At 37.4% G+C, this 17,215-nt stretch overlaps 1 protein-coding gene and 1 pseudogene across 2 annotated transcripts; one reads left to right on the top strand and one right to left on the bottom strand.

Annotated features, from left to right (window-relative positions):
• Positions 1 to 1,827: 1,827 nt before the first annotated feature.
• On the top strand, positions 1,828 to 7,731 carry LOC147568164 (alkaline/neutral invertase A, mitochondrial-like; annotated as a pseudogene).
• Positions 7,732 to 8,694: 963 nt separating this feature from the next.
• Positions 8,695 to 14,864, bottom strand: LOC147568163 (WAT1-related protein At1g09380-like). 2 transcript variants are annotated; one of them, XM_086654590.1, is made up of 7 exons: positions 14,697 to 14,864; positions 14,328 to 14,538; positions 12,518 to 12,655; positions 12,197 to 12,434; positions 9,306 to 9,464; positions 9,058 to 9,209; positions 8,695 to 8,971 (listed from the first exon to the last, which is right to left on the bottom strand). In XM_086654590.1, exons 2-7 carry the CDS (start codon positions 14,333 to 14,335, stop codon positions 8,839 to 8,841), a joined length of 828 nt encoding a protein of 275 aa, XP_086510716.1. In that variant the 5' UTR covers positions 14,336 to 14,538; positions 14,697 to 14,864; the 3' UTR covers positions 8,695 to 8,838. The 2 variants fall into 2 exon arrangements, with proteins under 2 accessions (XP_086510716.1, XP_086510717.1); XM_086654591.1 differs by having other exon boundaries at positions 12,518 to 12,737; positions 14,418 to 14,538; positions 14,697 to 14,848.
• Between the last annotated feature and the right edge of the window lie 2,351 nt (positions 14,865 to 17,215).

Genomic DNA, 17,215 nt, shown 5'->3' with positions numbered 1-17,215 from the left:
AAATAGATCAAGGGTATTTCAGTAAGTTCCAACATCTTTATCAAGTAGTACTATTTTGAGGTGAATTCTGTTTCACGGAAACTTCCGCATCGACCAACTATAAGTACTCCCTCCCCCTAAATCTGGTTGATACAATATCAATTTAGACGGCCACCAAGGACTCTCATTACACGTTTTCTCTCTAACCTTTACTTCCGTAGAAGAACAGAACAAAGATTTTCTTTTTCTCTTTCTAGATTTTATCTCTATAAACTATTAGTAGATACTTTCAATTTTCGCTCTAGATTTTCATTCTTCATTGTTTCTGTAATTTTATCATTTTTTTTGTTAAGGATATATATATTAAACTACTTAATAAGAGTATGATTACAATACATATTAAGAAGAAAATATGGAATGCAGTCCCACTCTTTAGATCTTTCCTTTCTACGCGCCCATTTAGCTAGCTTGTCAGCTTGAGTATTCTTTTGTCGTTTGATATAGCTGAATTTCACCTGCTGAAGCTCATGCTTTAAATTTCTGATTTGACATGTGCACCAGCGATTGCCATTGAACTTGATGCTTTGGGTTATTAAGGTGTTTTATTAGGTTGATATTGTCGCTTTCAATGATGACCTGCATATGATTGTTATTTTTTGACCAAATAAGACTATTGAGAATGGCTATAGCCTCACCTTCCTCACTGTTTCTTGCTCTCGCAATCTTCACATTTGCTGAGACAAACTTCGACCGAGCATCATGAATAATAAGACTTGTTCCTATTACCTTTTCCACGTTAACAAAAGATGCATCCACATTAATTTTCACGAAAAGGTGGATTGGAGGTTGCCATTTGGCGCTAACAGTATTATCATGTTTTGATTTATCGTTGCTAGTTTTTGGAAAAGTTTTAATTAGGTCTAGAATAGTATCCACGTTGTATAATGTTTGTTGAAAGCAGTGATCACATCTAGTTTTCCGTATATACCATAAAATTGTGGTGAAATGAATATTGTCAGCAGTACTACTGGTTTGATCCAGGTTTTGCCACGACATAATCCATTCAGACAGAGAGGGGATGTTGTTTGAAATAATATTAAAGTGAAACCATATTCTTCTCGCTATGGGACAGTGCAAAAGAGCATGCTCTATAGATTCAGTTTCAGAACAGTTAGGACAGTTAGTAATATTACCAATATATTTTCCTATTCGTTGTCTGACTGGTAGAGCTTTTGTGCATATTTTCCATATAAAGAGCTGGATGCGAGGAATAGTGGGTATGGACCAAATAAAATTCCAATTTACTTCCTCCTGAGAATTATAATGGTCGACTGAGCTTAGATGCTGATACATGGATTTAACCGAATGGTTACCAGATTGTGTTAAATTCCATTTCATCTTATCTGTACCCTCAGATTGAACGGGAATAGCTTTAATAAGATTACAAATATTTTCAGGAAAAGTGTAACTTAGGATGTTATCATTCCATTTATTATCGATAATAAGTTCTGATACTTTATTCAAATCTGAGTTATTTATGTTTTGTAGATGTTGAATTCCCCCAGGGATCCAACTATCTTTCCAAATATTTATGTTTTCTCCTGAATGAACTTCCCATGTGATGTGGTTTTCTATGAGATCATAGTGTTTTCTGAGTACTTTCCAAATCCAAGAATGATAAGGTTTAGCTGGACCTGGGTGATCAGTCTGTGGAAAATACTTAGCTTTAAGATATTTTTCTCTGTTTTCAGTTTTTAATATCAAAACAGAGAGTTATACTTATTAAACACCCAAAATAGAAAGATTTTGATTTCTGAAAATAAATTTGCAATTAACACTAATTTTGTTATGAATTCTGCTGTTTCTATGGGAGTTTCAACTATGAAACCAGAATCCTAATGAGTTCTCAAACTTCATCTTTCTTTGGATTTTCTATTCCAAGATGCTGCCAACAGTTGGGTATTCAAGCCAACAACCCTTGGCTCAAGTGGTAAGAGGTAAGTCTTCCAACTTAAAGGTCAAGGGTTAGAGGCACACGCTTACCAATTCAAAAAAAACAATTGGGTATTCAAAATTCATTTGTTTCTCGTCGATTCAACCTTTATCAAGGTCAGATTTTATGTTCAATTAAACCAAATCAGAATCTCTTATGTTTAGGCAATTTGAACTGGGGACAAGCTAGGGTTTTCTCAGGTTGTTGCAATGTTGGTAGTAGGTATAGGGGGTTTTCCGTGATTTCAAATGTTGTTTCTGATATTCGGCATCATTTAACTTCAGTTGAAGGTCATGTCAATGTAGCACCCTTACTTAATAAGGGTGCTGTTAAGCAAAAACAAGGGTGCAAATAGCAGCACCCTTATAAATCCTTAAAACCCTTAACCCTCCCGCCTCTTTTTATCTTCCTTTCCCTGTTTCTTCTTCACCCGATAGTTGAAGTAGGGAGATTCTTGAGTGGAAAAAAGGCTAGTGAGAGAAAGTGAAGACTAAGAGGGAAATCAAAGGGTTTGCTAGAGAATTGATTTTCTTCTTCTTTGTGGTCCATATCAGGTAGGTTTCTTCTTCCTTAGGGTTTACATAACCCTCTTCAATTTTAAACCTAGTTTTGAATAGGTAGAACTATAATAGCTTTAAACTTGCAATTGTTGCTAGGTTATCATCAAATTAGTACCAATTAGTGATACAATAGACATACACTATGATTAAAAACTAATTCCAACAACAATAAAGTAACCCTAGAACATTATAGTTATATTAATGGAGTATATACATACCCGGACAACAACCTAGGTTATTTAGGTTATATAAATATAGTATAAATACCCCCGGACAGCAGCCTAGATGCTAAGGATTATTTGTGTTTATGTGATTGATGTTGATAATTGATGTTTGTGATCAATTAGATGTAGTATTTTGCATCTCTAGACATATTTATAAAAGTAAACTCATCGTAATAGGTTATAGTGATATTATAACCAATACTTATCATGTTTGACTCGTTTGATTGTATGAGATTATATGTTTGATATTGGAGCATAAGTGCTATCAATAGTTGTGTGTGATATATTGCTTTAGGTTGTTAACCTAAAAAGCATAGGCTAGTCGGAACCAAGAATGGTTGGCTCGACATGTGGGTCGATTGCAAACACTAGTTACTAATGCTATATTGGATAACTTGGTGGACCATGATCTTGAGTTTCGTTAATGGATTGAACTAAGACTGGTTGGCTCGACATGTGGGTCGATTGCAAACACAGGCTTGTCAATTTGATATTGGACAACCCAGTGGACCAAGGGCTTGAGTTCTAATATGGATTGACGGTTGTAATCCATAAGTAATCGGTGGTTGGCTCGACAGGATGATCGATGCAAACACAAGTTCATTCTTGTGGACCACATACTTCTAGTTAGAAAAGTAATTTACCAACTAGAGGTTGGCTCGCCTCCTGCTCATATGTAAAGTGCTCGTGTTGCACGGATCCCCTTTATGTGTGGTATCCATGGTTTATTGAGAGGTTTAAGTCGATGCAAACACGGATGCTAACTGAAGCTATCTCGTGGACTTCAAAGTTGGTTATGCCCTTCCAAAAGGGAAGTTGTATTGTTTGAATCTCTTCAACTATGAATCAGGTTGACTTTAGTGGTGTTGACACGTAACACAATAAACTGTTATGTTTTTCTTCTGTTCGATACTTGGTTTTGTTGTTGAATTGGTCTATTTAGACCTTAGGTAATTAGAAATCTACTAGCTGGGTTCTGACCCAGCCTACTATTTTTCAGGTGACAGGGGCAGGGGATTTCCGCCAGTTTGATACCTGTTCGTCAGCTCAGAGCTTCTTCCTTAGTTTTCGCTTTCGAGATTAGGTAGTTATTTGGAGTTTCACTTTCTAGATAGTTATTTCTCTCATTCGTTATTATCCGACCTACGTGTCGATGATTCAGAACCATTGTTTGAGTTAAGAAAGTTTAATGGATTTCTTTTAGATGATTTATTGATTCTTATGAGCTTCACATTTGATACTATTTGTCTTTTTTGATGGGTATATCAACTATGTTTACTGTTGTGCAGAGAAATGCTTTGAGTTTAGGTTTTCATGGCGGCCGACGTGGAAATCTAGATTTGGGGCATTACACTCAATGAGAAGGGTTTTGAGAGAATTTATATTCAGGGTGGGATTAATGTGAAGCCTTTGACGGTTGATACGATTGAAGAAGGTGTTGGTTTTAGGGAGACAAAACAGCAAGCAGAAAAAACTAAAAGAAAAACGAAACCCTAGTTCAAATGTAAATATTGAAAACCCTAAGACTTTGAATGAAGCTGAGGAGAGGGTTTCATCAATTGAGAAAGAGGCATGGAGGTTGCTAAATGATTCAGTTGTTACTTATTGTGGAAGCCCAGCGGGATCTGTTGCGGCCAAAGATCCTGGAGATAAACAACCGCTTAATTACGATCAGGTCTTCATTCGTGATTTTGTACCATCAGCCCTAGCTTTCTTGCTCAAGGGGGAAGGGGATATTGTGAGGAACTTTCTCCTTCATACTTTGTAATTGCAGGTGATTTACCAAATTCAAATAATTGTGATTACCATTCAATTTCATATTATATGCTTTAGATATTTTGTGAATTGAATGGTGCCATGTCTATTGTAAAGAGCTTGATATATATGTATTTCTGTCATTCATTGTTTTTGGTTCAGACTTGGAATATGATAAAAAGTAAATTGACGGAGAATAGTACTTGTTAAACAGATTAACAAACCTCTTTTATGTTGTCAACAGAAAAACACTTGGGAAAGTGACATGAAAAGTAGTATTATGATGGTTTTATCATATGATTTTTTAGGCTTTGAGAATTTGAAGGTTACTTGATGTTGTGTGACGTATCATCGTACACACTGTGAGATCCAGGAACTTTCTATTTTCCTGCTACATGTTTACAATACATACATGGACCATGGTAAAGAGGTTCATGGAGTACAAATGCGTTGTTGTTTACTGTAATAGCTAATCTTGAAATATGCTCAGTTAAGGACTGGGTGAGTCATGAGTGATCATAGTCCGAACAGACTGTGTTGCGGGGTCTTTTGCTTTTGTTTCCTTGTCGCTTCTTATAACGGAGAAACTTTGCATATTATCATTCTTGAATGTTGTCATGTTTATCACTCAGAGTTGGGAGAAAACAGTGGATTGCTACAGCCCTGGGCAAGGGTTGATGCCAGCAAGTTTTAAAGTTAGAACGGTTCCTCTTGATGGAAGTAACGTTGCATTTGAGGAGGTTTTAGATCCAGATTTTGACGAATCTGCTATTGGGCGTGTTGCTCCTGTTGATTCTGGTTAGTAAAATAAAGTACTTGAGAGAATAAGAAGAAACTTAAAAAGCTATTTGTGATTTACTGTGGTCCTATTGTTGCATGCTGCTCAATCATAAATTGCACAGGGAGTCATAGGTTTATGAATACTTACTAGTTTATTTACCTATGCGGAGGATACAAGTTAAACCGTTAAATAAATTATGGTGGTGACACTGTGTATTTTGACTAATTCGGAAGGATTGTGGTGGATTATTCTCTTGAGAGCGTATGGAAAGATTACTGGTGACTACTCATTGCAAGAAAGGTTGGACATTCAGACTGGCATAAAGCTTATCCTAAATTTGTCTCTAGCTGATGGGTGCGACATGTTTCCCACTCTCCTAGTGACTGATGGTTCGTGCATGATAGACAGGAGAATGGGAATCCATGGCCATCCTCTTGAGATCCAAGTGAGGTCATCTGTTCTGCTTGCTCCCACGTTGGAGCTCATTCCATATTGATCATGATGTGAACTTTGAAGCAATGTTATTTTGCTTTAAATATGGTGGTGTTAGATGATATAAAACGATCTCTACGGCCACATATAGGGAGTTCATTTGTTCTATTGATGTTGTAGATGAGTTGATTGAGCTATTCTGAATCAAAGTTGTGTTAGGATGGCACTAGTAAGATGCACGCCTTTAGGCAACTTTATTGGATACTTAGATCTAGAAGTCAAGGTAAAAAATTATATTGGCAACCCTGGAAAGGCATGTCGGTCCCGGTGATCGTGAATATGCTTTTCCCAACCTTGCAAAACGATTAAAATAAGAAATATATGGTGGTCTTAAAAAATTAGAAACGACCATAAGTTTTGTAAGAACAAACAAAAGTTAAGAACATTTTTGTATAATTTTGACGTCTGGTTTGTGAACTTACCAAGGTACTGGAAGGAAAGGTAACATGAAGTGATTGATTTATAGCTGGCCAGGAAACTTTGTTATAGCTTTCGCGAGCCAGATAGACTCTCTTAACAATAAGAACCTGGAAACCAGTTTCTTTAAGCGCTAATATAATGAGATTCTTTTGTGGAAAACAAATCATACTCCAGTAGAAACTTAAAAACCATTAATTTGCTTGATAGCATAGAAACAAAGAAGCTACTAAAAGCATCTGCCTTTTTCTGATCATTTGAGATGCTTATACGTTTGTTTCAATCTACAAAAATTTCTAAATCAAATTTGGCATTGGGATTGATGGTTCTAGTTTGTCTCTATCGTGCTATGATCTTGTATCCCCTTTTTTGTTGTAGTTACCTTCTAAGTTCTAAGTACTTGAGTATGATTTCACAGGCATTATTCTATTCATCCCTAAGGAGTTCCCGCTAGATGCTTACTGTTGATGATGGCTCCCAGAATCTAATAAGGGTCGTCAACAACAGGCTTAGTGCATTGTCATTCCACATCAGGGAGTACTATTGGGTGGATCTGAAGAAGATTAATGAGATATACTGCTATAAGACTGAGGAATACTCCACTGATGCAATCAATAAGCTCAATATCTATCCTGATCAGATTCCTAGTTGGCTTGTTGATTGGGTCCCGGATAAAGGTGGGTATCTAATTGGCAATCTTCAGCCAGCTCACATGGATTTTAGGTTCTTCACGTTGGGTAACCTCTGGGCGATCGTTTCATCTCTGGGTACTCCACGACAGAACCAAGGTATTCTGAATCTGATTGAAGCCAAATGGGATGATCTTGTGGGCCATATGCCTCTGAAGATATGTAACCCTGCTTTGGAAAATGATGAGTGGCGTATAATCACTGGGAGTGACCCGAAAAATACGTGAGTGCTTTCTTTGACGTAGAAATAGTTTCTGCAACATCTTTCCTCTTCCTTTTCTTTTGGCTTACAAAGAGCTTAAGCATGACTAAATTTCTTTATTTTTTGAATATTGCAGCCCTTGGTCATATCATAATGGTGGATCTTGGCCGACACTCTCGTGGCAGGTATGGTTAACTTTTTTTCCAGTAAATAAGTCTGGTGTATGTCATTTGTTCTTTTGTCTTGTGATGATTAGGGCAATGGTATGTTATTTTTGTCCCCTAACTTCCTATTTTTCTTTGGTTCTTCAGTTCACATTAGCTTGTATTAAGATGGGTAGGCCAGAGTTAGCTGAAAAGAGGCTCTCGGAAGATGGATGGCCTGAATATTATGACACTCGAAATGGCAGGTTCATCAGTAAGCAATCTAGGCTCTACCAAACATGGACAATCGCCGGGTATTTGACCTCCAAGATGCTCTTAAAGAATCCAGAAATGGCATCTTTGCTCTCCTGGGACGAACATCTAGAGCTACTTGAGACCTGTATCTGTGCGCTGAGCAAAACCCCGAGGAAGAAGTGTTCTCGTCGCGCTGCTAAATCACAGATTCTAGTTTGACAACATTACTCACCCGGTAATCTTCTACTAGACTGTATATAGTTCACAAGAAAATGGAGATCCAAAATAACGAAAAACATTCCAAGCTTGGAAATGCAGGCACAAAGGGGTTTCGTTTTAATACCCTGTAGTATGTTACAATTGAAAAATATTATGTTCTTTGTATCTTTCATCTATGTCAGTTTTACAGAAACAGGATGGTAGATACAGAAAGAAGATTTGATGCCTAAGTTTTAATGGGGCATCCATGGACTACTTGCCTATTGTTTGTTGTACTTTAGGCCTAAACCTTTTTAATCTATTATGATTAGTAACAGATCATTCAAAAATTTTATCATAAGTATGCAGATTATCCATCTTTTTATACCTTACTCATATTTCTAGCTTTGTTCGTGCATGGTGGAAGTTGTACATGTATTTCCATATTTTTTTTCCTACTTTTACATTATCTAAATGTTATTATTTAGGTTTTTTTGTCTTCCCAAAAATCCAGTTATTGTGCTTCATTACTTGCTTGGGCTTAGCAATATCGAGAGTGCCAATTGAATTTGTGGGGATGAGGTCGTGGTTTAAAATATAAAAGGGGTTGACTAAGATCACTTGAGATACTTGGAAGAAAACTCAAATATTATATTTTTCTCTTGAGACATCAGGATTAGATGCACTTGAGATTCAAATTAAGTGTTGCACTAAAGAGAGTTTTTTCTTTCTAAAAATTCAAAAAAATCTTAGGTGATACTTAAAGTTTTTCATATTGTATATTGCATTGGAGATGCTACCATCCTAAACTTCTAACGTTATATAAAGAGGTTTCTCTACAGGCAGTCCAATTTAACAATAAAATTATAGCAGTTGTTTCTCATTGTGAGCTTTTGATTTTTGTAAAATTTGGACAAAAATCAAAACATTTTCGGAGTTTTCTGAGTTTAATTATTTGAAAAAAAGAAAATCAAATATCATGGTGTTCAATCCGTTTGACAAAAAGTAAAGTCCAAAACCATTTCGTATATCGTTTGTTCTATATAAGTTATAAGAACATGATCATAACTAAAGAGAAAGAGATGTATACGGAACAAATGCTAAAAGCATGTGATAGTAATAATATACACAACCAAAACTCTAAGATGCACTAAAGCAACTCTGGCCCTCGTGCTTCTTCCATGCGTTGACGTTCTTCTTCTTCTTTAAGGGTACGTTGCTCCCTCCACAGCCCCCACTGGACTGATGAAAAGCCCAGTAGAATCAACACGGCCCCTAATAAGCTGAAAACAACATTTATAAGTAGTTAGTGCTTAGTTTTAGATTAAAAAGTTACAAAGAAAGAAACTCTAAAGTGTTATTTACTTACTGGCCGAGGAATATTAACTCATTCTGCAGCAAAAATCTAAGAATGACTACTAGCAGGAGCATCATAGGAGTAAACATCGATACATATAGTCCTCCCTTTGCTTTGATGCACACACTCATCAGATAAAAGGCTAAAGCGGATCCTATAACTCCCTACATTCATTCAAATAGGTGTGATCAGTTTTTGTATAGGATAAGCGGTTAAAAAATTATTATTATCTAAAATATACCAGAGGTAATAAAACTTACACTATAAACCGCTGGAACCCATCGGTATGCGGATGACAGGGACCAACCGTCCCCGTGGTGCTCCGCGCTGGCAGCGATAAGCCCGGTGAGGAACACTCCGAAAAATCCCGTCACGGCAGTCGTCGTGATCGGTCTATCAAAGGTGTTCTTCATCCTCCCCTATAAGAGCATTAAGTTAAATTATATTAGTAGCAAAAATGATATTGTGAATGGTGGTTTTCCGTACAGAATTCTAGTGTGCTTTTGTGGCACTCCGCATCAGACGAAGTATCTAACCTCGAGTGGAGAGAGTGCAAATCATGAAAATCTTTTTTCACTCTTATCATTCTTGGCCTCTCTTTCTCTAAATTCATTCATCATAACTATTTTTGTTTACCAAATCAATCGAAAAATGCAGTTATTTGGCGTTATTGTTTCATCACCTTAGCCCCAAAATTCATATGATCGTTTTTAGTCTCTTAGTTTTCGCCTCCTCATGTGTTCTCTCTCTTGATGCTGCTCTCTCTTTTCTCTCGCGCATCTCTCACTCTCTCTCCACTCCCTCTACCCCCCACTAAAAGAACTTAATCTGTCATAACCAAAAGCAACCTAATGGCTATTACCACAATGTCTCTCTACCCTACCCAAACAACCTATGATCAAATGTTTTCTTAGCATCTCACTGGAATATAGATAGCAACAGTCACTTCTTCTAGTTCATCAGCTTTCTTCTTGAATTCCTATGTAACTTGGACTAATAATAGGCAAGTTCTATCTCTAAGGATGCTCCAAGAAGACTATTATAAAGAACTTTAAGCTTTATTGCTCAAGAATTCTAGGTATACAAGTGTTGGCACACTTTCCAACATTAGATTGCTTAATTCCAACTTGGTTGGTTAAAAATGAGGGGTCATCCCCTATTTATACTGGTTGGCTTACAAAATGGATTGCTAGGATTAAGCCATATGATTCACATCTAGTGGCTTGTAAGCTTCCTGAGAATTCTCTAGACAACTCTTGGTTCTACCACTCTCTGGAGCCTTTTATCAAGAATATCTCCTTCCATCTTTAGAGAACTCCATTGGGTTGGGACAACAAGATGGAGCATGATGCCTTCCACTATGCACAAGGCAGCCCAACCCACAAGGGTTTTCTACCATCCTTGATTGTTGTTTTTGGGCTTCTCTATGGGTTGTGCAAGTTGGTGTCCATCCTCATAAGCTGCTGCATTCCGAGTCTTGGAAGTTGATATACTCGGCCTTCTAAGCTGCTGGTTGGTGCGTCCAAATATGGTCCGTGACATGGTGCTCTGTCTCTCAGGGTCTTTCACTGTCTTTCTTCTCTCTCTCTACCCCAACCAAAAGAACTTAATCTGTCACAACCAAAAGCAACCTAGTGGCTCTTACCATATATCTCTCTACACTACCCAAAAAAACCTATGATCAAATGTTTCCTTAGCATCTCACCGGACTATGCATAACAGCAGTCACTTCTTCTAGTTCATCAGCTTTCTGAGTTCAACCAAGAACTTCAAGAACTACAGAATTGTGGTCAGAAATTGAATCTAATCCTCCCCAGTACCCAATATCTCTAGATAATATCATCAAAGTAATAGCTACTTCTTGTTCTTGCTCAATTACAGAATTACTATTATGATCTTGATGGATTAACTAAAGAGAAAGATGAAGAATTAGTAGTAGATTTATACCTTGATCTTCTATTTGGTGCTTCAACTTCATTATCAAACTGGTTATGCATCATCAATATCTGTTTCGCATCAGTCCTTTATACCTTGATCTTCTCTTTGGTGCTTCAACTTCATTATCAGACTGGTTATGCATCATCAATATCTGTTTCGCATTAGTCCATGACTCTTCTCCTTCTTCTTCTTCTCTAAACTTATCCATTGAAACTCTTTCTATCTCTCTATATGACATTTCATATGACCTCCAAGTTTTCTTTAGATTTTCTCTTAATCCAGTACCAGCTTTCACATCATATTAACTGAACTAAAGGTTTTCCTAACATCAAACCCACTCTCTCAAAAAAAATTATTCAATTTTCCTTCAATTTTTCTCTATTTTTAACCCCAAAAATGAAGAAAAACCTTTCTCTTCATTTCCACGTTCTTACTAGATTTCATCAAACACATTTACAAAACAAAGTACCGAAATGGAAATCTTGTCATCGAAATCCTCCGAAGACTATCAACAATCTTTCACTGTCTATCTCATTTTCTTCCTCTCCCTCTCTCTTACACATACACAGAGATAGTGGCGGAGAGTAAGAGAACAAGAGAAGAGAGAGATAGTGAGAGAGGGCAACAGGACAGAGAGTCGGACGAAGAGGAGAGGAAGTGTTCGCGCCCAGCTACCCACGAACACTTTCCCAGTTGGACCGAATGGTATTGACACCTAATCCCCCTGATCGGGATAGAAGCTGGGTGGACCGGCAAACATGTTATAAAATTTGGTTGTCCATTGTCGGTTCGTGCTCGTCAAAAGCAACGGGCATTTCGGTTTCGGACATACAGATGTCAGGCCAAGGCAAAACCCAAGTAAAGGTGACCGAACTCCTTTAATTCAGCCAATGATCAGCAAAAACATCTAGTATAATGTTGAGGAGGTTTATATAATAAGTTATGACTCCCACACATGTTTGTATAGTCGGGGGGACAATTGAATGGTCTGACTCGGACGGTAAGTCAGACAAGGCCTCACGTCCATGTTCGTCCACTAACTTTAGTTGGTCGGTTTTATAGTGTCGTTCTCGACATCGTGCGCCTGGGGGGTTCAAGTGACCTGGGGCGGTGATGGGCGAATTCGGGCTTGTAAGCTTCCCGACCTATCGGCTAACAATCTCAAGCATACTATAATTTATTTAACAATAAGCAATAATATTGGAAACCTTACCATAAGAGTAAACCATGCTGCAGTAGAGATGCAGCTCCCTATAACAAGCATGGGTCCTATCCAGCTCTCCTTGTCTTGGCGGAAGGTACTTTGGAGGAGTTGCGGCCACAAGACGCCGGACGGGTAAACGATAGGCATGCCCTTGTAGACAACAGTAATCATGGCCCCACCAATGGCTACCACAGTCCCTCCTATCTTCGCAACCCCGGATCTGGTAGTATAATCAAATTTTGCTTGCCTACATATAAAAAGAAAAATAGTTAGATTCTAGAAGTTATTATTAAGTGAAATCAAATTAAAAAATGGAGAAAACTACTTTACCTGAATATAATGTTCATGACATAGGTAAATCCGGGCAACAGATTTCCTATAGCAGTAGCAATTGTGGGGCTGGTATACTTGAGCCCAAATAGGTAAAGGCACTGGTTGCCCACAATCCTGCATAGAAGAATAACTGCACTGTTTCATACAAAGTGTGTTTACTCGTTCTTAAAGAAAAAACTACAAAAAGAATCGACAAACAAGAAATGTTCGTCAAAGGCTAACAGAAACAAGGATAAAACAAGCAACCAAAAACTCTACGAGCAGAGTAGTCAAGTGGAACACCATATAAAATCTCATCATGTATTTTATGTTGCAAAATCTTATTAAGTCTGAACTAACTTTAATGGCGGTTTCATTCATTGTTTCTAATGCTTTCTCTCCACCCTTTACACATGGGTGATCGTGCAACTGTAGAAAACCCTTATCAGGTCCTTCACCTCCCTCCATATGCTCCTAGTTCTCCAAGGAATTTTCCCTTATTCATTATGCATCAAATCCACCACAGCAGCAGAGTCAGTGGCAATTACTACTCTCTCCAAACTCATGCAACATTGTTACGGATCAAGTATATCCGACCCACATGGTCGGATCGAACACCCGGTTACATAACCGGTTACACAAGATAGAAGAAGACTTAATCAATAGTTTCAAATTCAAATTTCATGTAAATCTCTTGTATATCTCTTCCTTGATTATCTCTTAGGATTATATATATATATATATATATATATATATATATATATATATACCCATGTAAATCTATGCTAATCAATTAACAGAGAAAGCATTCAAACTCATTTGGTGTTTATCTTCTTCCCTCTCTAACTCTCTGACTCTCGGTTCTCTCTCACTCTACTCATAATAACAAACCAATCTTGGTTTGTTATCTTTCTCTCTCACTACATTTTCACAAACATGCAATTTGCAACCCAAGTCTAACACCTTGTAACTCATGAATCAAAATGCTGCTAGGGGCAGAACTACCAGCACTAGCAGCTAGGACTTCACCATGTTCATTTTCGGATGGGATGAAGAAACTCCAATGGTGTTCGCATTATTTTGTTTAGAAAGAGTGATTGAGTCCAAGGACGGAACCAAGATTGTGAAGGCAATTGTTATGAAATGTCTCAAGTACATATAAAGATTTCAAACTACCTCAATTGGTCAAAATAAACATTCCATAAGATACAACAATTGAGACCGCAAGAGCTTAACTTGAGAACTAAAATAAGTATATAAACTATAGTTGATCGAGATAAAAAAAACGTACAAGTAAATTTTCATCGATTATTGTAGAATCTATGCATCAAATTTACCATATATCTATGAAGTAAGAAATGATAAGGGGATCTTTGTTTGTAGTACATCTCTCGGTTGTTTTAGGTGGTTTTTGTGTGCAACCTTGTTTTAAGGAGATTACATGTTTGGTTAAGAACATGTGATATTATTTTGGCGAAAAACATATTGAACTGTAAATCATTTTGGGAGTTCAAGAAAAAAAATGATTATAAAAGGTTCCATGTTAAAGTACCCTAAATAGTTTAGGGAGGTTAAGCAAAACAAATTGGTTGATTAACCCTTTTTGTACTACAGAAAGAACTCTCTATAGAAATAGTCTCTTCTCAAAACCTAGAGAAAAAGTAAAAGTGAATTTTGTCCCAAGTCAGACTCGAAAGTGAAAAAAATGGTTGTTTTTTAATTGAAAAAAATGATTACATTTGTTTATCATTTAAAACAGAGAAAAACACAGCCCATAAGGTAAAGACACAATTACAGTGATATCATATATTAATAATTTGTGAACTACGACTTCATACAGTGGATCTCTAGTTATAGTAGAAGAAGAAGGTGATTCCAAAATCGGACTAAAGAATAATATATTCTGATCAACCACCACCACTATAGTTCAACTTTTCTTAACTAACATATCATAAATTCACAAACGAAATAAAATCTTGAACCAAACTTACCGAATCCAACCCGATTCAGAGACAACATCAATAGACGAGCAATCAAAGCTGAAAACACACAAAAAAATAGATATAGATTATACTTATATATCTCATCTATTTAGGTTAAAATGGAGAGAAATTGAGCATAAACCCTATCTGAATGAACTTGAAGAAAGACATCAACAAAGAAGGACTAATAAAACCAACAGAAAGATCAAAGTTACCTTTTACTATGAGGAGAAATCAAGATCTTGGAATCGTAGAGAGAGAAAGAGAGAGAGAGTAGCGAGTAGAGAGGGAGTCTTTTGAAGAACTAAAGAGAGTGAATAACTAGAGAGAGAGAGAATGAAGAAATAAAGAGATGGAGTGAAGAACTAGAGAGAGAAAAGAACGAGAGAGAGAGAGAGAGAGAGAGAGAGAGAGAGAGAGAGGGAGATAGGACTGTACTTTACTTCTACTTGTTAGGAGAGGGAGAGGGACCACCTCTCAGTTCCCATCATTGTCATCCAGTCGTCATACCTAGTACTAGGTGAAGTGTGGTCCCCTGGTTGGAAATTCCCTGTTTGTTTAATTGTTTCCATTGGTTTCAATAAAGACATTTTTAAAACATGAGGGTCCACTTTGTGGATGAAAGTTTAACGTTGAGGATTAGGGACAGGAAAACGGCCAAAGAAACAACATACCTACAACTTAACAAAAAAAAAAACATACCTACCAAGGCAAGACGTGTTTCACCTGAATACCCTGTTACAATTGTTTTAACCCTCAAAAATTCAATTATTTTATTTAGATCTCTCAATTTTGTTTTGATTCGGACATTCCACGTCAAAAGGAAACCCATACGTCTTTTACGGAAATGAAATCACTCAGCTACTTTTTGAGATAGATCAGCATCTCAAATATAATCCACATAAAAAGAAATTTGTAAAGGACTAATTTACAAGAAATGCGATAAATAAAAATTCTAGTTTTCACAGAAGCAACCCTTCATTGTCGTCATTATTTTTCGTAATTGTGTTCCTAATAATTGTGTTTGACGTACAAACATGCAAGAAATACTCCCTATTGACAGAAGCAAGATATTAATTTTCATACAACAAAGTTTGAGAATGAACTATAATGATAGAACGGAAACAAATTTATCAACGTTTACTTTGTCAAGGTTCAACTAATTAAGTAGGATCTTGTTCAAACGTGCCTTTAGTTTTGACAGAATGTGGAATTGAAGTGTAAAACCATGATCGTTTATTTGATTTGTCAAAAGCCTTATTTTAAGAACAACATCAACTATTACCGACTCGCATGATAACTACGACTTCTCGTTCAACAGGTTATGTACATGAATTTGATGATGAAACACCCAAAAATTGGCCCCAAATCCCACATTAAGCCCAACCCGGAATATTAATTTAAAAAAACCCAGAAGTTAAAAAAGGGTTAATTCCGTTTTGGCCCCCGATTTGTGACCAACTGGCCGTTTTAGCCCCCATAAGTGTCCGGCAGTTCGTTTTGGCCCCAAGGGCCAAATTTTTGACGAAATTATCCTCGGGGGCCAAAACAGAATTATTTCTGAAAAAGGGTAAAAACAAAAAAAAGCCACATCACCCCTTTCTTTATCATCCACTTCACCTTATCTCTCCTCCATCTCACCACCTCCTCTCCACCTCACCCTTCTTCTCCGGCAATAGGTTGCCGGCCGGAATAAAAAATTCCGGCCGGCCACCTTTAAAAAAAAAAAAAAATTCTCTTTCTCTCTCTTCTTCTTCTTTCTCTCTCTTACTCTTCTTCTTCTTTCTCTCTCTTTTCTTCTTCTTCTTCTTTCTCTCTCTCTTCCTCTTCTTTACTCTCTCCCTCTCTCTTTACAAGTCCGGCGAAGGGGAGGATCCCCTTCGCCGGACGTCTGGTTTCCAGACCTTCACGGTCTGGAAACCAGACTTTGAAGGCCTGGAAACCAGGCCGTGAAGGTCTGGTTTCCAGACCTTCGTCTGGATCTGGAGTTCCAGATCCAGACGAATCTGGAAAGGGTTTCCAGATTCGTCTGGATCTGGAACTCCAGATCCAGACGAAGGTCTGGAAACCAGACCTTCACGGCCTGGTTTCCAGGCCTTCAAAGTCTGGTTTCCAGACCGTGAAGGTCTGGAAACCAGACGTCCGGCGAAGGGGATCCTCCCCTTCGCCGGACTTGTAAAGAGAGAGGGAGAGAGTAAAGAAGAGGAAGAGAGAGAGAAAGAAGAAGAAGAAGAAAAGAGAGAGAAAGAAGAAGAAGAAAAGAGAGAGAAAGAAGAAGAAGAAGAGTAAGAGAGAGAAATTTTTTTTTTTTTTTTTTAAAGGTGGCCGGCCGGAATAAAAATTCCGGCCGGCAACCTTTCGCCGGAGAAGAAGGGTGAGGTGGACAGAGGGTGAGGTGGACAGAGGTGATGTAATAATTGTTATATGAGGTGGACAAAGAAAAAGAAAAAAAATAAATTACAGAAATGCCATGGGGGTAGAATTGGGAGGTTGGAAAAAATTTGGGGCCAATTAGGAAATTTTTGGGGCCAAAACGAACTGCCGGACACTTATGGGGGCTAAAACGGCCAGTTGGTCACAAATCGGGGGCTAAAACGGAATTAAACTTACACGTGTGAACAAAAGAAATACACCATTTGTTTAAGAACCACTTTTGGTTAAAGATAATATCTATGTGTAACCAGACGTATTATAAAAGTTATACTAGTATATTAATATTATAGTAATATATTGG

This window comes from Eschscholzia californica, unplaced genomic scaffold (genome assembly GCF_041429995.1).
Source record: "Eschscholzia californica isolate CP2 unplaced genomic scaffold, dmEscCali1.0.p SCAF_1, whole genome shotgun sequence".
NCBI lineage: Eukaryota > Viridiplantae > Streptophyta > Magnoliopsida > Ranunculales > Papaveraceae > Eschscholzia > Eschscholzia californica.
This window is presented reverse-complemented; position numbering and strand designations above follow the sequence as displayed.

What these genes read in the sequence shown, in the direction of transcription:
- LOC147568163 (XM_086654590.1), bottom strand. An exon ending in CAGCATGGTTTACTCTTATG is followed by an intron (nt 9,465 to 12,196) that starts GTAAGGTTTCCA and finishes ATGCTCTTATAG; the next exon opens with GGGAGGATGAAGAACACCTT. An exon ending in GGGTTCCAGCGGTTTATAGT is followed by an intron (nt 9,210 to 9,305) that starts GTAAGTTTTATT and finishes GAATGAATGTAG; the next exon opens with GGAGTTATAGGATCCGCTTT.